The sequence below is a fragment of the Ornithorhynchus anatinus genome, chromosome 3 (assembly GCF_004115215.2).
Source record: "Ornithorhynchus anatinus isolate Pmale09 chromosome 3, mOrnAna1.pri.v4, whole genome shotgun sequence".
In the NCBI taxonomy this organism is placed as follows: Eukaryota; Metazoa; Chordata; class Mammalia; order Monotremata; family Ornithorhynchidae; genus Ornithorhynchus; species Ornithorhynchus anatinus.
Window position 1 is genome coordinate 61,768,563 of NC_041730.1, and position 20,393 is coordinate 61,788,955.

The 20,393-nt window shown below is 42.7% G+C and overlaps 1 protein-coding gene across 2 annotated transcripts in view; it reads left to right on the top strand.

The window, feature by feature from the left end:
* The window catches only part of C3H18orf25 (chromosome 3 C18orf25 homolog), a 99,176-nt gene extending 79,851 nt beyond the window's left edge, over window positions 1-19,325 (top strand). For both annotated transcript variants that reach the window (XM_029059204.2, XM_029059206.2), the window contains 2 exons: window positions 5,875-6,001; window positions 14,892-19,325. In XM_029059204.2, coding sequence (XP_028915037.1) covers window positions 5,875-6,001; window positions 14,892-15,081 — 317 coding nt within the window. In that variant the 3' untranslated portion in view covers window positions 15,082-19,325. The remainder of the gene's footprint in view (window positions 1-5,874; window positions 6,002-14,891) is intronic.
* The last annotated feature ends 1,068 nt before the right edge of the window (window positions 19,326-20,393 follow it).

The window sequence follows — 20,393 nt, forward strand, 5'->3', positions numbered from 1 at the left end:
AGTCACACAGCTGACAAGTGGCAGAGCTGGGAGTCGAACCCATGACCTCTGGCTCCGAAGCCCAGGCTCTTTCAACTGAGCCACGCTGCTTCATTTCATTTAGAGATCTAGCAGTCTGAATTCCATCTGCTGGTTGGATGAATATAGGCAGAGCTCCTCTTTGGTGCTCTTACAACTAAACCATTCGAGATGACAAGGACGCACCGTTCTTTAACTGTATGGCTTGCATATTTGTTTCAAGTCACTTGGCAGTTTTTGCAGTTTAGTGACTTTTTCCACCTATCTTTTGGACACGATCATCTAAAGGCTTAGTCAAGTCGATGCATCCACTTACCTGGGTAGTTAATATGGAAAGTGCAACTGGTGGGGTTTTTTAATGGGATTTAAGCACTTACTATTTGCCAGGCACTGTACTAAGCGCTGTGGTAGATATGAGCTACTCAGGTTCAATCCAGACCCTGTCCCAAATGTAGCTCACAGTCTTAATCCCCATGAAGTATAGAGAAGGTTAAACAGCAGTCAAGTGGCAGAGCTGGGATTAGAACCCAGGTCCTTCTGACTCTCTAAGGGAGGGTGGAGGCCATATCGGGTGATCTCTGTGGCCCGCTTCAAATCAGTCAATCATATTGGTTGAGCGCTTCCTGCCAGTAGTCTGTTTCCCATCGTATTTTAAAGTGTAAATTTTGGTGAAAGTTTTACAGAATGGGGTTTCTCAGTTGAGGAAAATACTCTTTCTTTAATGCATCCTAAAAGCCGATCCTATAGAGTTAAGATGAGATTTTTTCGAAGCACCATCAGCGTACAGGGTGCCAATACCAAATTAGGCTCTGCTTTGACCTCTTCTAACGGTACAGTGTTCTCTAGATCTTTCCATCTTTTGGGCTTTTAGCATACGTGCCACGATACGGTCATATAGCAACCATTGTTTTATCAGTCATTGTTTTATTGACCGCCTGCTGTGTGCAGAGCACTGTACACAGCACTGGGAAAGTACAATGCAACGGACCCCCCGATCCCTGCCCACAAGGAGCCTGCAGTCTACAGGGGGAGACAGACATTAAAATAAATGACAGGGGTAATAGAGTATAAGGATATGTACATAAGTGCTGTGGGTTTGGGGGAAGCATCGTGGTCCTTATGGGGTACATAGCCAAGTGCACAGGTGACACGGGGAGTGGGGGTGGGGGGGGGTAGGCAAAGTGAGAGCATAGTTGGGGAATTTTGTGTTTAGTTTTCCTTCTAGCCAGATTGCCTGTCCTGACATTTTATGTAGGTTGAAAATGTCTCTGGTGGGAGGAAAGAAAGCAAAAGAATTTTGGAAAAGCAATTATCTTTACAAGGTTGTGTACAGGCAATACGGAGAGTACACAGGCAACCCGCTGCCATCATAACTAAATATACTCCTTTTGTTTTATTATTCAGTTTAATATATGATGGTGATATTTAAATTTTTCTATTTTCAGGCCTGACTCAGACATCTGAGCTTGAGAAGGCTAACACCCTGATCCCAGCATCTCAGAAAGAAGTAGAATCTCTGATCCTCTTGCATGCCCAGATATCTGCCCTGAAGGGCAACTTGGATTAGGCATCAAGGAATGCTATGTAGAATGTCCAGTGCACATCCGGCCTCGCTCAGTAAGAAGTAGAAGGTTCCCGGAGGAAATTTTGGTGCGACACTGAGGCGTGGGGAGAAGAGAGGAGTTCAGGCCAAGGCTGTAGAATGGATGAAAGCAGATGGCAGCTCATCCCAGGCTGTTTTAGAAGACGGCCAATGCCACGCCCTTGAAGGATATCCTCCCGCCCCGACTCACAATCAGCACGAAACCCCTTTCTTACCGAGGCTCCGGGGAAGAATGAGGCAGATGCCCTCGAATCTCAAGCAGAGAAAGATACCACGGGAGATGGGAGCTAACACCGTGTGGTTTCTGATCTCGCTTTTTTTTTATTTTACAAATTTTGTGCATATTAGCTATCAATAAAAATAAGTTTGGGGTACAAAACAACGACTCAACTCTCAATTTCATAGATTCGTGACCAGAGTTTTGGGTGCACATTTTACATTTATAGACAAGTTCACTTCTATTTAGATTCCAGTGGTTTTGCAAAGGCTGCCGCTGTACTCACTGGCTTCTGCTTCTGCACTGAGCTTAGCACAAGGTTTTAAACATCACATGCCAAGTTATTTCTCCCCATTCCTTGGGTAAGATTTGCTGCCGCCATGAAAAATATACCAGGCTTAGATAGCTTTCAGATCCCATGAAAGGCAGAAGAAAAATCTCCCCCTTGGGTAGTAAGTGTAAACGTGCACTAAGCGATTGGTTTAGCATTTGAAAGCTTTATTGCATGATCGCACTGTCATCGCGTCGGGTCGTCTTTCTGAGGCAAACCAGAGCTTCACTAATGCGATGAGTCAGTCCGTTTCATTGGATTATGTGATTTTTTTTTTTTAAATGTTGATTTTGCTTGAGGCAAGAGCGTTCTCCCAGTGCTTCTCGTTTCAGGGTCAGAACAACTTTTTGCATATTGCCAGTACATGTTCTTGATTCCGTTTCCAAAGATCCCCTGTACACTCTCTCAAGGGGCTATTGCACACCACTGATGGGTACCATTTTATTGATTGATTGATTTGATACCATCTCATTCCCTCTTTCAACACATTTGTTCCCCTACCCAAAGGAATGTATAGCTTTTCCATGTGTTGTTACTAATGTTTAGCTCTTCTAGCCGTGCTCTTGCTTAACCTCTAGCTAGCACATCTGAATCAAAGGCTCTTTCAGTATTGGTTGTTGCTTTAGCGGGTCCTTGTTATGGATAATACAGTGCTTTGCACACAGTGAGTGTTCAGTAAATGCTACTAATTGAGAGATGATGATTGAAACCTCCCAATGACTTTGTCCTTTGTACCAAAAGCTATTGGTAATATCAATATAAAATGGGGAATTAATGAAAAAAATTGGATGGTGCCATGCCTTGATTGTTGTTGAATATGAAGCCTATATTTGAAGAGAGTCAGATTTGGTTGGATAACCGTTAATCCCCAAAATGCACTTCTGATGCATGGGATAATGGGAAACCTCCCAGCATACCAAGTCCCATTCTTCAAAGCTAAATATAGTTTTACCAATCAAATAATAACTTGAAGGCTCACAGATTAGATAGTTTAATGTAAAAACTCATAATCCCAGCTCTGCTGCTTGCCAGCTGTGTGACTTTAGGCAAGTAACTTAACTTCTCCGTGCCTCAGTTACCTCATCTGGAAAATGTGGATTAAAAGTGAGCCCCACGTGGGACTACCTGTTCACCTTGTATCCCCCAGCACTTAGAACAGTGCTTTGCACATAGTAAGTGCTTAACAAATACCACCATTTATTTTTATTTTTTTATCCTGGAACTTTTTTCATTTTTGAGAAAGACTCTTTATAATCCTGGACACGCTATTTTATGACATTAAAAAGCACATGGAGACCAGCTTCTCTTATTGCCAAGGGTGGGTTCATTATAGTTTTTGAATGAGTGGTTGCTTAGAAAAACTACAATGCATTTTAGAGAGCATCTGCTAAATCCTATTACCTAGAATTTTTTTAAAAAAATAATCTGGGCTCAGTTGCCAAAGGAGAATCCCTATTAGTAATTTCACACACATGCTTGGGCCTGCAATCAGTTAATCATTGGTATTTATTGAGCGCTTACATTGGGCGAAGCACTGTACTGAACGCTCCGGAGAGTACAATATATAAGAGCTGGTAGACATGTTCCCTGTCCCCAGTGCTGGCAAAGATGTACTAAGTTCAGAGCCCACATCCCCCTCCTCTGTTGTCCCACTCCAGTTACTTTTCTGAACGCAGGGATGCAGGAAAAAATGGTTGACCAAGGCCCATACTTACTTTAAATATGCTTTTTTTTTCTGGGCTCAGGTTAGGGTGATGGGCTCAGCTTCTTGCCTGCTGTTGGGGATGCGGGGAACTTTCCGAAGGCCTCTTTAGTAATAAAAAGATGAGTAAAACTGAAGCAATAAGGCTGATTTTTCAGTAGTGGTACTATTTTATCTGGGTTGCTTTTTGGTTTTGAGAGCCAGCTTTTCCATTTGGGCAGACAATAACTTCTAGCTTTCACACCTTGTTTTGGATGAGGACCTTTTTCACAGTGGACTTGGAGTCTTTTAGTCATTAGTCTTAACAGCATTACTAGCATCATTGATGCCTGATTTGAACAAATAAGAGGGATGCATGTGCCCCCAACTTGGATGTTGTGTATATTTTTAAAGTTGAGTTCATTCCTTACAAGTTCCCAGTCTTGAGGGGAAGCGCTTGACAAATACCATCATTATTATTATAAAAGACAGCTTACCCTAAATTAAAAATAAATATCTTCCTAGGTCACACAGCAATGTGTATCCCAAAATAGAGATTTGTTGGTGAGCTCGCAAGTGCATGGAGGTGCAGTTAGTTCTGTAACCTCTAGGGATGGTTTCTGAGTGATTTAGAAGTTGAAAGAGACACAGTTTGACTAGTATGTCTAACATATATCTAACCAACATCATCCCCATGATGTAATGAGGAGGCAGGTGGCGGAGACCTGTTTTACAGTGAAAGAAATTGAGCTACCACGAGGTTGTGGCCTACCACAAGCCACGTTATTATTGATGGTCACTGGGCTGGGATTCCTGATTCTCAGGAGACGTGGTTATGCTGTATCTGCCAAAGAGCCTCAAGTTTGTCATTTTTTGAAGAGATTTGCAGAATATCCTGAAGAGAAAAATCTGGCCTTTCACATTGTAATGTTATGCCAGTCAGGAATTGCAGTTAGTGATCACTTAAAAAAAATGTTTATGCCTTTTCCTATTGCAGGTTGGTGAAAATTCATCTTGGTTCTGGGTACCAACATCTACTTTGGAGCTGGGGCAAATGCTTGCATTTGACTGTAGTTGTGACCATTTCAGGGTCATTTCTGGTTTGTTACATTGGTTACATTTGATGTTATTTGTGGATGTCAAACCAGAAAATAAAAATTGAATACAAGTGTTGGAACCTAATGAGCAAATAGAAATGCTATTGTTGACTTGGTCTCCACCTGCCTAGCTGATGCTCTTCCTGATGTCCATAAAACACAAAATACCCTCTATTTTGAGGTATCTTAGGACAGGTCGTTACCTGGGATACTGCATCTATTTAAGGATCATAAGGAAAGAATCATCTTTTTCCCTTCAGTGTAATTCTAAATTGTTGACATTACTGCTCTTTCAGAAAATTTGTGATAACCAACTGGTCTGTGTGTCATGGCAGTAGCCACTCTCAATGTTCTGATTTTTTTTACCTCGGTACTTTACAAGGCCCTGGCTTATTCTGCTACTGAAGTTCTATAAGAGTTGAGCCAATAAAATATCCATTGCTCTCCAGCCAGTAGTAAATCTTACCTCTGGATTCATGTTCAACCTCTTTGGATAAAGTGTCAGTGTGCAGACAGTTCCGTCATTACCATGTGTGTCCCTAATGGGTTTTGTCTATAGTTCCGCCAGGGAATTGAGGAATATTCTGACATCACAACTCTATACTGGATGCATGCTTGTGCACAGGGTCACGAATGCCACAACGTGATTTTCCTTGACACAGGGTCCAGCAAGAAAGCAACCCTGCATTACAGGAAACCGCGATGTGTAAGTTATAGGTAACACAGTGAGGATTGAAAGTTGGCAAATAGGGCACTCAACCCTGGGAGCCTTTTCTTATTCTGTGGTTCTTTGTGATGGATTGAAATTAGATAAGACATTCTGGTTTACCAAGTTCTTTTGCGGTGGATTGTTTGTGAAAAGTGATTGCTAGTGGAAAAAAATTCAAACCACAGGGTGTGATATTTGTTCTTTATTCTCTCTCACAGGTCATTTGGATCCTGGGTACCTAGTAAGTGACAAAACCACCTCTGGCAATGCACAGCTCAACGAAGAGATCAACATTGCCTCTTCAGATAGTGAAGTGGAAATCATTGGAGTTCAGGAACATGCAAGGTAGAGAAATGAAGCTCCTGTCTTGCATTTTGAAAGTGCCAGAAATAGTCAACTAAACTCAGAGGAAACTGATAAATGACACACTGCATGAGAATGACACACTGCATGAGATGAATAGTGAATGCTGTCTGATCTACTTGTGGAGATCTGGAAATACCCATGATTTTTGTGTTCAGGAAGGGAGCGTAAGTTGTCTCTTGTTTTGAACAGTCAGCAAATAGGTCCTCATAGGAAGGAGCTGAAAGCCCTACAGGCCTACAAATTTACCTTTGTTTATCAGTTGCCTCTTTGTACCTTCAGGTTTATATTTTGTTGGTTTTTTGGTAGGGGGAAGTGTTCTAGCCTTACTTTTTGCTGTCTGCCTAAATGTTTTTCTTCCTTCCTCTTGGGCCGAGACAGTATTAGAAGTTAACAGATGAAGGTGTGCTTCAAGTGACCAGGGACTCGAACTTTAGTATTTGGAAGTCAGGCAGTAAGTCTTTACTGAACCTTAATGATTTTGAACTTCCAAAAAAAAAAAAAACATGTCTACAGACAAGGCTATGAGTTTCTAATTAACACTGTACACAGGTAGTCGAACAAACATATAGCCTTCCAGTGAGAAATCATCGTAATGAAATGAAAACAAGCAGGTTAGATATCTTTTGAGCCTCTTCATTTAGGTAACATTCCTAAAAAGCATTTATTATAATGAATTAGTCTTATTGAGCACTTACTGTGTGCAAAGCGTTGTACTAAGTGCTTGGGAGAGTACAACACAATGTAACAGACCCATTCCCAGCAATGGTTTCTCTAGAGGAATTTTCATCCTCGAAGCGGCAGACGTAAAAACTTGATTCTCTCAGAGAACTCTGAAAATCTTGCCAGAAATTGGAAAAGCATCACAATGCCTGGATTTCATTGCACCTTGCCTTAGCCTAAACTGAAAGAGTAACAATCACAATGGAAATCATTCATTTATTCAGTTGTATTTATTAAGCACTTACTGTGTACAGAGCACTGTACTAAGCACTTGGGAAGGCACAATACAACAATAAGCAGCGACAATCCCTGCCTGCAACAAAAATCACCCAGCTAAATCTCACTGTTCCTACCAAAAGTAAGCTGGGATGCGTTGGTGCAGGGTGAAAGCATTCTGTAGATCACCTCTTTGAGAAGATGACTTTTGCTGTCGGCTTATGATGATACCTGATTGTAGTGAGATTTGGCCTGCTACCAAATGTAATTTAAGAATGGGGAATGCAACAGAATAAATTGAAAAATGTAATCTTGCTAATGACAAATCTGAATCCTTCAGACCCCAACCACCTTCTCAAGAACTTCAACTTAACAACTTTCTTGTTTACTCACTGTTGTTTCTTGCCTACACAACTTTCTCTTCTCTCCCTGTTCCTAACTTTTACTTTTGTTCTCATGAATCGTTTTCTCTCTCCACTCTTCTTAAAGTTTTTTCTTTCCCAGCCTCCTCACTTCAGCCTATATGTACTACCATACCTTCCTCATTGATTGCTCTCATTGGTATTCCCTCAGATACCTTTGCCGTCTGCCTTCTTTTCTGCTGTTGTAGGCTCATCTCTCGACAGGGTTGTTGACCCACTCCACATCCCTCTCTGTCTTTTTCAACCTTCTGCTTTGTCTTTCCAGTGTCTCATCTTCATCTGAATCTGTTCGATGGTCCATTCCTCTCATCTCTCCAGCTGTTCTCAAGTGGTTTTCTCTTGGTAGCTCAAAGTAGATGATTGTACTCTCTTTTTTCTTTCCTCATGTAACTTTTTACTGTCTCAGACTTTGTGTCTTGGAGGCAAACATTCTTGGATATTATTTGACTACTAATACTAATAATAATGATGGTATTTGTTAAATGCTTACTATGTACCAAGCACTGTTCTAAGCGCTGGGGTAGACACAAGCTAATTAGGTTGTCCCATGCGGGGCTCATAGTCTTCATCCCCGTTTTACAGATGAGGTCACTGAGGCATGAGAAGTGAAGTGACTTGCCCAAAGTCACACAGCAGACAAGTGGCGGAGCCAGGATTAGAACCCATGGCCTCTGACTCCCAAGCCTGGGTTCTTTCCATTGACCCATTCTGGGACTACTTACCCATCTGTTTCTCTACTCACCATTATCCTTCCTTCCTGTTATCTACATTGTCTCAAATCCTGTGAATCTTTTTTTAGTGGTATTTGTTGAGTGCTTACTATCTGCCAGGCACTGTACTAAGTGCTGAGGAAGATACAAGTTAATCAATGTCCTGCATGGCTCTTAGTATTAACCCCCAGTTTTACAGATGAGATAACTGAGGCGCAAAGAAGATCACTGCCTTGCCCAAGATCACACAGCAGGCAGGTAGTGGAACCAGAATTAGAAACCAAGTCCCTCTGACTCTCAGGCCCATGCTCTATCCACTAGGCCATGCAACCTGTAAAGACTATTGAAACTTCAGGACTGTATATAGGAGCCCATGACCATTCTTTCTCTAGAAATATTGTATTTTCTGGATTACTGCAGCACCCATCATATTGGCCTCCCTGCTTCTCGCCTTTCCTCCACGATCCACAGTGTCAATCCACAGTCAGTTTACAATGCTGTAGGCATAGCAGTCACCTTAAATTATTGTCTTAATCTTCAGATTTTGATTCTAGGACTTTAACATCTCTTCTCTCTCCACCCCCCGCCCTCCCCCCCCCAACACATGCCCACACTCAGCTACCATGTTTGTTACTTCACTAATCTCCATGTCCTCCTTTTTCCCTTGGCCAGTTGCACAATGTGACCATGTCTGAACTTTATTTCAGTGCTATTTTTCTGTGGCTTCTTCCCACCCCTGAGGATGACCCTATTTTTTCTCTTCCATGAAATCACTTTTTCAGGCTTCCTCCTTTCAAGAAGGCTTAATTGGAACTATCCTTCCTATAGTTTAACATGAAAGTTGAGGGAGAATGAAGAAACTGAAAGCACATTTCTTAAGTAATAAAACCAAAACCGTAAACTCCAGTGCTTTTCACTGGTCCTAGCAATCTACTATCTTCATTTATCCCTCTCAGCTAGTTTGTAAATCCACCAGGCAGAGATCTGGGGTCTCAGTTTCTAAACCTTGAACACTGGCTTTCAGAAGATGCAGTGTAACAATACGAGTACAATCCTGAGCCCTTCAAAAATGTTCTTCATGAACCAAATGACAATTGTGAAGCACAGAAGCGTAAAAACAGAGATTCTTTCCTGTTTGGATTCCTGGAGGCTTTCTTCAGGTCGATGCTATTAACTTTGGAAGCAAATATAATGGTGTCCATGAAGTAAAAACCTTGTTTATATTTTTAATATTCCATTATTGGAGTGCACTTAGGCACGTGCACATTTGAACTTGAGAAAGAGTCAAGTCTTCATTCTCCTGTTCGGTAGGTGGTCTTAGCGCTTTTCTCAGTGGCTTCTCATTTAGCTTAAGCATTCAGATTGTGAGCCTGAGAAGCAAATGGGGAGGCTTTCCTTCTTAGTGCTTCCAAGTTGCACCTCTTAAGGTTGCATTTTTCTCATTTGGAATTTGTTTCTTTTGCAGGTCTAGGGTTGCAGTTATGAAGTATTGATGGGGGCTTCTGTCAGGGTTATCACGTGGAATAAAGGTTTTAGGTTTTGAGCCACATCTTTTTGCTCTGATTTGATTTGCATGCATAGTTAGCTGTTTGGATTTATTTGCCCCTTTCTCAATGTATTTTTCTCTTCTTCATATCCACAATTGTATTGGATTCGTAAGGAGTGCTAAACTCAGAAATTTGACCTCGAGGGAATTTTTTGGTGTGTGGTCACTCAGGTAGTTCAAGTGCCATTTTTCCTTAATAGAAATATTTTGGCATTTTCCCTGAAATCGTCTGGTCATGATTTATTTAAACTAGTGATTTTCTCTTCATGCATGTGAAGCCTTTCTCTGTGAGATTTTGCACTGGATGTTTTCACTTTAGCTTTCACGCTTCCTAGAGCCATGGTATAGAAAGCATGCTCTCTGAACTAGTTGAATGCACCTTTAGCTGATGCCTGCTTTGTGTTGACGTGCTAGACTTGGTCTTTTTTGCGGCATCATCCTCTCCACCTGGGGGTTCTTCTGAGAGGTAGGTCTCCCTGGATGGGAAGCTACCTCTAGGTTGGTCAAGCTGTATCATTATTGTATCATTAGCAGTTTTGATGAAGGCAGTGTTGCTGTCACTGTAATGGCCCTGCCTTTGGGTGTCACTTTGGACACCTACCTTGTTGTGCCATTTTGCATAAAATGAATTTCACCCCTCCCCCTGCCCCCCCAACATATTATTTGCTCTTGTGCCTATTCTCCCCACCCCCAACACTGCAGCAACAGAGTTGATCTTGGGTTTGTGGCCAAGACTAAACCGAGGCTGAGTTCAGTTTTGTATTCCGGCGTTATGTTAGAGTTGTTCCAAAGTAAATATGTTCTGGTTCCCCTTCAGTTGGTCCTGTTGCTCTAGAAGCCTATTCTCCCACCCTGCCCCTTTCCATTTCACCTTCTCTTAAAAAAAAACCCATAACACATAACCCTCAAAAACCCTCAACATCTCTTTTTGACACAATTTTTAGTAATGTCAGTGATTCTCAGGACGTTAATGGAAAGAAATGCTACTTAGGTTTTTAAGTTAATGGCTTCCCTCTGGATTGTAAACTCGTTATGAGCAGGAAATGTGTCTGCTAATTGTGTTGTATTCTCCCAAGTGCTTAGTACAGTGCTCTGTGCATGCTCAGTAAATACGATTTATTTTTTTTTTTTGCTAGTGTTGAGCGCTAACTGTGCTAAGCGCTGGGATAGATACAAGGTAATCAGGTTGGATACAGTCCATGTTCCACATGGGGCTCACAGTCTTAATCCCCATTTTACAGATGAGGTAACTGAGACCCAGAGAAGTGAAGTGACTTGCTCAGGGTCATACAGCAGACAGGGGGCAGAGAGGGGATTAGAACTCAGGTCCTCCTGACTTGTAGGCCTGGGCTCTACCCATTAGGCCACGCTGATTCCAAGGCTCGTCAGAGACAAAATAGGAAATTTTAAACATGTTAAACATTTTAAAAGACTGATGAGGCAGATAAGAAACACCCAAGACCTAGAAATCAAGGCTTCTGAGTTTTTTGAAATTACTCAGGCTCCCTGGAAGAAAACTAGAAAATATGCATGGTCAATAAGAGTGCCGCATAAACTACTGATGTTGGTGGCCTTCTTCCTAAAAATAAATTAGCCATGTCATGAGGCTGACCACCCAAGCTTGTTTGTTTCCCAAGCCTTCTCCAGTGTTTGTCTTTTCACCCTTTGAGTTAGGATTTGATGTCATCTTGTTTCTGATTGGAGACAACTCTGAGTTCTTCAGGCCACTTGCTGCTTCTATTTCTCCATCCATCTGGCTTTTGGCCATTTCACAGAAAGGAGGTGAAAGTCAAACCCACACATTCCCCAACTTGCCAACTGCTCTGATAGCGGCTTATTGGAAGAGGAAGGCTAAAGTGAGGCTTTAGGTTTACCTTAGGATTGTGTTTCCATGCTGCCACTACCTTCTTAGATTCCCCTTGCCATACCTTTAAATCATCACTCTGAATCTAGAACATAATGTATATTTCTATAATTTATATTTATTTGGGGCATATTTTCAAAGTATTTTTCTCAAAGTTGGAAAATGCCTTTATTAGCCAGTGATCCTCTTACAGTATTCTAAGGAAGCTATTGTAATTAAACACTTACTAGGTGCCAAGCACAGTACTAAGCCCTGGGATAGATATAAAGGTATGCAAACTGAACACGATCCCTGTCCTACATAAGGCTCACAGTTTAAGTAAGAGGGAGAACAAGTACTGAAATTCCATTTTTACAGATGAGGATACTGAGGCGTGGAGAAGTTAAGTGACTCATCCAAAGACGTACTATAAGCAAGCGGAAGATTCAGAATTAAAACCCAGGCCCTCGGCCTCCCAGGTCTATACTCTTTCCAGTAGGGATGCTGCTTCTCATTATTCAAGACGCTGGCCATTGTAGATGTACTGCAGGATAGTCTCTAGAGTTTTCAAAAAATCCTTCATGTAATAATAATTATGGTATTTATTAAGTGCTTATTATGTGCCAAGTATTGTTCTAAATGCTGGGGTAGATACAAGGTAGTCAGGTTGGACACAGTCCCTGTCCCACATAGGGCTCACACTCTTAATCACCATTTTACAGATGAAGTCACTGAGGCCCAGAGAAGTACAGTGACTTGCCCAAGGTCACACAGCAGACGTGTTGGAGCTGGGATTAGAACCCACGACCACCTGCCTCCCAGGCCTGTGCTGTATCCACTAAGCCACGCTGCTTCTCCATATTAAATGTATTAACTGTATGTCTGTATTGGAAATGCTACTGTCTCTTTAGACTGACTCCAAAGTACTTCCCTTTGGAATAATAGAGCTTAAAGGATTTCCCACTGATCACCATCCTCATTAGTGATATTGAATACTTACTGTGTGCAGAGCACCGTACCGGGCACTTGGGAGAGTACAGTACGAGTTGGTTGACACGTTCTGTGCCCACAGTGAGCTCACAGTCTAGAGCGGGAGACAGATGTTAATATAAGTAAATAATTTATAGCATTTGAATTAACTGGGTTGAGAGAAGGGGAGAGGAGAGAAATGATAGTTAACTTTTCAAGGCACGAGAAGATCAGTGAATTTAGAAACTAATTTATCAGCAGCTATAATGATATATAAACTTATATACATATATCATCATCATCAGTGGTATTTGAATGCTTACTGTGAGCAGAGAACTGAACTAAGTGCTTAGGATATATTCCCATGCTGCCCTTGGGAAACTGCACGTCCTAGTGTAAGGAGCCAGGCCTGGGAATCAGAGGACTCCAGCTCTGCCAAGTGTCTGCTTCGTGACCTTTGGCCAGTCACTTAACTTCTCTGTTCCTCAGTTTCCTCATCTGTAAAATGGTGACTAAATGCCTGTTCTCCCTCCTACTTAGACTGTGATCCCCATGTGGGACAGGGACTGTGTTCAGCCTAATTATCGTATATCTATCCCATCACGTGCTCAGCACCTAATGAGTGCTTAACAGGTATTATCATTATTATTATTGTTATGATTTTGTTCCAAGCACAATAATAATATATTAATAAAAATAAAAACTAATAAAAGAAGTGACCTTCTTTTACCTTGACCTTTCACACTTTAACCTGCTGGGCTTTCTATGTTGAGCTTCTCTCAAGGAATTAATCCCAGAATTATCCTTTCATTCAAAATAATGGTGTCTCTCTTTCCTCCCCCTGAACTCATCCCCCCTTACACCCGCAAACTCTTTCACCTTCCACTCATTCACCCCCCCCCCCCCCGTTCACCCCTAAACCTTTTCACCTTCCACTCATCTTTGTGTCCTGCCACATTCCCCGCCCCCTTTACTCCCAAACTCTTTCGCCATCCACTCAACTTTGTGCCCTGGGCTGATCTCAGCCCCTTAATGAAAACCAATCCATTTGACAGAAGGCTGGATCATCAAGCTTCAGGACCTTACCTTTTCTTTCTTGTCCTTTTCTCTCTGCTGTAGTTTCAGGTCCATTTCCTGGGTGGAGCTTGGAACTCTTGCCTGTGAAACTCTTGTTTGTTTGGGTTTTTTTGTTTTTTGCTTCAAAATCTGGAGAAGTGAGATCTCACTGGGTGGGGAGGGAAAGAATTTGTGGCTCTGCCCACTTAAATGAGCATCTTCTGTAGGTCAGGCAGGACTTGATACTGGGATCAAACCTTCTTTTCCTCCCTCAGCCTCAGCCATCTTCAACTAGATCCAAGCCAGAGAATAATTCTGAAAGTGGAGGAATTCCTGGATCAGTGCCCTTCTTCTCTGTTTATTCCAAGCTGTATGTCAAGCCTGTAGAATAGGTCTGTCCTATCTACCTGTCAGGGTAGATCAATTTATAGGCTGAGCCCTATGCACTGGCCACCACTCCAATAAACTGCCGAATCAGATTATAATAGAAATGCATAGTAGATCCAAACCCCACTGTTTGCTTCCATCTCAGGAGTGTGACACCTCTGCGAAAACTCCCTCTGGAATTCTTTGTTACTGCCAAAATCCATTTCACTGGAGCTAGTTCAGAGCCGCAGGCTCAGTAGTTCAGTGGGAAAATGAGTGTTGATGACCTCTTTGGTTGCTTCCTCTTTGAGTTGGAAGGATTGATTTTTGGGAACTCGACTGGGCTGAAACCCAAATGGCCAACTGTCCCACACCACCATACCTAAAAGCAGGGCTGTAAGACTGCAGATTGGTAATGCCACCCGCCATCTGAACCTCACTGGCCCTAATACCACACGTTAAACTTCTTCGGCTCTTGAAGGCTGAAGGAGCGATCGCGTTCCTTTTAGATTCATGAGAGATAATGGGGCGCCAAAATCCAGACTGGGTTGTGGTGTCTGGGTAAGATTGCTTTTGTATGGACCAATGATTGAAAAACCAATTATCTTTTACTTTTGGGAGGTGAAGCAGTTTGCCTTCCAGGCTTCGGCAACTGTGGGCTGGAGGATGTCAAAATACTTCCAGGTGCTAGTGGCAAGTAGCATCGTCCCTGTCTACAGAGGAAGAGTCCAGGCCCAGGGAGATGAAGTTTCAAACTGAGTGAGCGTGGAGGGTGGGACTTGAATTCCCAACTCTCCGACCGAACCCTGGGTTGACCCCCTAGACTGATCTCCATTAAGTTCTGTTCATGGCTTATCCGGTAGTTAGGAAACCTGTTGACTGACAAGCATATAGAGGGTGGAAGAGTCTAATAGTAGAGTTCACGATTGTCAGTAAGTTCGTGATTGTCTGGCCCCTGTAAATAGCAGCATTTGGCTTTCCGCGTTGGAAAGGTTAATCGTTTTTGTTTCTCTACGTGCAGGTGTGTACATCCCAGGGGAGGGGTGATTCAGAGTGTGTCATCATGGAAGCATGGCTCAGGCTCGCCGTACATTAGCACCCGACAAACGCAATCGTGGACAGCTGTGACACCCCAGCAGAATTGGTCTTCACCACCGGAAGTAGTCGATCTCACCTTGGACGAGGATACCAGACGCAAATACCTACTGTAATACAACGTCACTGTGTTTCTTCAGCCCTCTTCTTCCCCCCGCTTTTCCTCTCCCCCCCCCCCCCCCCGCCCCTTTCCTTTGTGGCACAAAAGTTCGTCGTCATAGCTTCAGCTTCAGAAGCCCCTTTCTTGGCATTTGTGGAATTGAAATTTGTGGAGAATTGCCCTTTTCAGAAGTAGAGGTTTTATTTTAAAGTCACTTAGAAAATGACTTGTTTTCCCCCCAAAGTAGGACCCTTTTTCTCTCTCCCTCACTAGGAAGGTGTGAGATAATGGTAGATTTTAATAAAACAACCACAGAACCATATTGTGGTTGTTAATCTGAGGAAATAATGTACAGACCCACCCCTGGTGAAACAATACCACTTTAATTGCCAGTGAATTTGTATTTTGGCTTTGGAGGTGGATATTTTTCTGTATGAATGGCAGCAGTAATGTTCTCAGTGTGAATTCCCCCTTTTCCTTCCCCTCCTACCCCAGAGCGTTCGCATTTGCACACATACCAGGTTGGGTTATGTTACCAGCACTCATTTGGTAAGGCAACGACATGTGCACTTAACAGCTTTTTCTTTCAAGCAGAAAACATTGGTCTTTGTTTTCTCTTCCTGATCAAGTCCTCTGCCTCCTTTAACAACTACTGTTTGAGCTGGCGATTTACCATGGCATGAATTAATGACATCGTTCTAATGCTTGTAATAGCGAATGCTTATATCCATGGTATTATTATGGCTTCCATTCCGAACTGCTGCTTTAACTCATGCCTTTCTGAAAAACTTCCTCTTGGGGCAGGGGCTTTTTGTAACAAGCCTCTACCCTAAGGTGACACTTTCTGGGCAGTTTGAGGGCTCTGAGTCACTGATTCCATGTTAATTGTGTGTGTTTGGTTGGGGGGTGGCGGGGTTGCATATGTTGGGTGCCCACATCTGTCTTCAAATAACTGGAAAATTAACCGATCTAGAAATTGGCAGCTCTGTCGGTAGGTGCATATAAACAACCTGACAGAGGGAAAAGTTAGGGACTTAGTTTTAAAGCTGAAATCTGTGTAAGCTCCTAAATGCCCTCTAGGGAGGGGAGACAAAGTACTCAGCCATCAAGCCCTAAAGTCACAAAAGCAGGCATGACATCAATTCCAGTACATTCGATGCCTCCCTCTTTAGGAAACAAAACACCGTAAAGACCAAAAGCACACCGTAAAAAGTAAAATACCAATGATATCGAGGTTTTTTTGGCATTATTTAAACTCGGGCGGAGATGATAAAATGGCCAATTTGAGGAATTCAGGGTAACCGACCTCTAGATTGTAGTTGCGCGTGGAAGGGGCTCTCTTGGTTGCACATTGGTCTCGCCAGTCCCTTGCAAAGATTAAACGTGTGCAGCCGAACAGTGTCATCTCTGAGCCTAGGGATGCAAAGACAGCTGAAGTGCTTTTCAGTTGGGATATTAGTCTGACACACTCTGGAAGGGGGAAAAACAAAGGTAGTCTAAAATATCCGCCTTTATCTTATGGTCCTCTGATCACTGCCCGCCGTATCCCCAGAGGACCCAGCTGACTTGTTGGTCAGAGGTTTTCGTGGGCCGGCATTCTAGAGCCCGGCCTGGCACCTGAGGCTCAAAGAGGTTATGCTGTTGAGGAAGGGCTAGGTAGTGGGGAAGTAGGGGACGGGAGAGCAGGATTAGAGAAGAGTCGAGTTGAACAATGCCAGGTCTGGCCTGAACAATGATTTTTTGATACCCACCCTGAACCACCAGGCCTGTCCAGACCCTTACTCTGTGCTGCCACCTGCAAAACCCGTTCACACCAGTAGCTCTTAGGGGGCTGCCACTGAGACCAGCTCTGCTGATATGCTGCCCCATCCTTGCCACGAATACATATACCTCCCTCTCTCCCTCTCTTTGAGGCAAGAGGCAGCCCACTTAGGCTGCTCCTTCAAAGAAGGGATCATCTGCAAGCACTGTAGTGAATCAGGGTTCCAGTTGAAGCTGCACTTAAGAAACCCCACTTAAGGTGTAACTCCTCTAGCCCCTCAGGTCCTGTCTCGAGACTGCAGATTCTACCCTGGAAGGGCGACCCGGATTAACTGTCCTGATATTCAGCTGCCCCTCTTCTGCGGACAGCCTTACTCTTGCCAAGATGCACTAAAGTAGAAAGCAAGGTTCAAAATTCAGCGTTTTGGGGGAAAAATAAATCAATCATTACCCAGGGTATTTTACCAATTTGTATTTTCTCATAGATTCCATCCAGGTGGGGTTATGTCGCTTCTTAAGGCCACCCCCTTTTTTTTTTTTAAGCTTTTTCGTTTCTAAAGTTGTCACCTGCTTTGCCGTAACAATAGATTTGGCCTTTCACCTCAGAAGTCTGTGGCATCGTGTTGTCATAAAGAGGCATTTTGAAATGGCAGAACCAGAATCAGCTGCATGATCCCATCTGCTTCCTCTTACAAAGGGTTTTAGGCTTCCTCCAGTCCTCACCTACTACAGAAAATCTCTATATTTGATCAGTTAACTTTGTTGAGGCATTTTCTTTGCCATATTTTACCGTTCACGTGACGGAGATTTGCTTCCTTTTCACGTCTACTCTCGGGTTCAGCCTTGGAAATTGAAAATCCCATTTTAAAATCGTGGACTGGGTCAGCACAACCGAAGGCAAGTTATTCCATCTGAATCTGTCAGTCCCAACTGTTCTTTGTCCAGTCAAGGTGTTGGGTTTTGTTTTTTGTTTTCCTGTTTCCCAGTAAATAGCCTGTTAACAGAAGTGATTGTTTTCCTCTCGGGATAAATACCCAAGCAAGCGGAACACACTGGGGCTGCTTATCATCCAGGAATTCTCCAGTTCAAGAGCCTGTCGTCCCCGCAGGGTATTTCGGATAGAGACATACTCTTACGGGCTTTTCGGGCAGGAGCGATGTGTGCTCATTTGTGTGATGGTGGGCGACTCCTGGTGCCCTGGCTCCAGTGTATCCCGCAGGGGTTATGGTGGACGCAGCTGCGAACCTGAAACATGCCTTCTAGAGGACCTTTCTGGGGTACCGGTTGGCAGAGTAGAGGTGGACCATGGCCTGATAATTTGGCTTAGACATTCACTCCACAGCCTCGTGTTTGAAAGCACAGAATATTAGTAGGGCGAAAAGTTGCTGCACCTAAAACCACGTCTCTGTTCAATGGTAATAGCAGGCAGGGGAATGGTTCCTGTTAGGGAAGGAAAACAAATTGAAATCGGGAAACCGCCAGCTCTCTATTTTGTGATCCTGGCCGGCGAGAGGTATTTGCTGCTTTTTGGGAGTTGGCATGTTTCTGGTGTGGAGTTAGGAGGTCTGTAATGAATGGAATCCAGTCACCTAACTGGAATGTCCCACAGCCTTAGCACCGTTACCAGTTGTGAATATAAGTCATTTGCTAATTTTGCAACTTGAGCGTCACCCTTGCCAGATGTGCATCGTAGAGAAACTCAGAGCGATTAGTTAGTTGCTTGCTTTTTACTGTTTCACCTCTAAAGACTGGTTTTTATGAAAGCTGAGTCAGTAATTCAGCCCTTCCTGTAGAAACAGAAGACCCTTCCTCCACAATCTTCATTTTTTCAGTCTGTATATGATGTGACTTCCATGTATATATAAAAATGACTGCACCCTAACCAGACTTCCTCAGATTGTGCACTGTTTTTGTTTAAAATAATTGCATATTTTAGTATGATGCTGTTGGTTTTTTCCCCCATTTTATTTAAAACACTACATATTTCTTATATTCTTAACAAATTTTAAAAAAAGGTAGTGATCTTTAAAAAAACACAATCACTGGATAGTTAGGAAATGTGTTTTTGTTTTTGTTTTGTAAGGAGAGCAAAGAGAGAGAGAGACCTTAAATCCTTTCTGCTTCTCTCACCAAGAAAGTGAAATGCTAGCTAGCCATTGTGTGGCTAGGGCCTAATGCACTTGACGGTTTTAACAGATCTGCTGTTGCTGGAGTTTGAACTTGGAACTTGACGCAGTGAGGACAAATCATTGCTTATAATTCCTGTTTAAAATGTGCAACTCTAGTTTTTAAAAAAAAATTGGTTCTTCTTGATATTCATTATTTAGTTCTTGTTTCCATCTAGTATTTAATGGTCTTTGGAGAAAAAAATAATAAAACAGAGTGTTATATATATATTTTTTGGTGCAAGACAAGACCTTCTGTTTTTTGAAACAAGTCTGTAGCATAAAGGTTAAACTATTTTACGACAAAATAAAATAGAGTGTATTTAAACAAGAATGTTATCTGAAGTGTTGTTTTTTTCCCCGCTGAAGTTAATCGGCACAGTGGAACCATCTTCAAAAATATTTTTAAACTATGAAAGTGAAATCGTTTTGAGCTCCAGAGTGACCGTTTCCTGACAACGGAAGCTTCCCATTGAGATTCTTCTTTAAACGTGGCTTCCTTCGATGATATGAGATGGGGGAAAGGTTCTGGGTGAACAACCCACGGAGCTGACGTCTCTGTGACCTTTCCCAGATCACATCCCTGCTGTCTCGGCAGTCCGCTTGGCTTGGAGGTTGGGGGTGGGTTCCACCTACGGAAGGGATGTAGATGCCCTCAGATTTCCAGGAAAAAAAAGAGAAAAAAAATTCAGTTTTGTGATGCAGGACAACCTCTTGCCTGGGAACCGGATTGGGAGCGCCCCCTCATTTCACAGAAACTCCCAGATGGAATCCACTTCTGCTTTCCTGAGGATTGTGGGAGAGACGTGACTGTGCTTTGCTTCATATTCAAAACTGAAGCACAGTCTGGGAGGTTTCAAAAATAGTCCCTGGAGTCCCGTTGTGCTGCTGTGCACCCCCCCCCCCCCATTCCATTTTGTCTTTATTCTTAAATACTATTAAGAGCAAAGAAAATGAAAGACAAACTGTTCTCAAGTCTGAGGGTCTTTGATATTTCAGGGACCAGCCCAGAACCCTAACTCTGTCAAATATCATATTCGATCTTTTCTTCTAATGCCGATGGACCTTTGGGAAAAGCTTGATTCCTGGAACTAAGCTGGGATCAAGAAGAGCCAGCGAGATCTGTGCTGATCGATTTTATATGAACTTGTTATTAAAACTTCAGATTCCAGATCAATTTTCTTTCTTCCAGATTTATTAGTTTCTCCTGTCCCACCATGAGAATTTCCAGATTCTTGAAAACTGAATTGAGAGGCTGTCTCTCCTTATGGTTTTTCTGAAATACTGTGCTTTTGGGGTGCTCTCATTTTGTCAAACCCTTTGCCCCCCACACCAAAGGGACTATTTCTTTTCTTCAGTGTCAGAAGAAAATTTTCATCTTTAGTACTTTGCTTTTGAACCC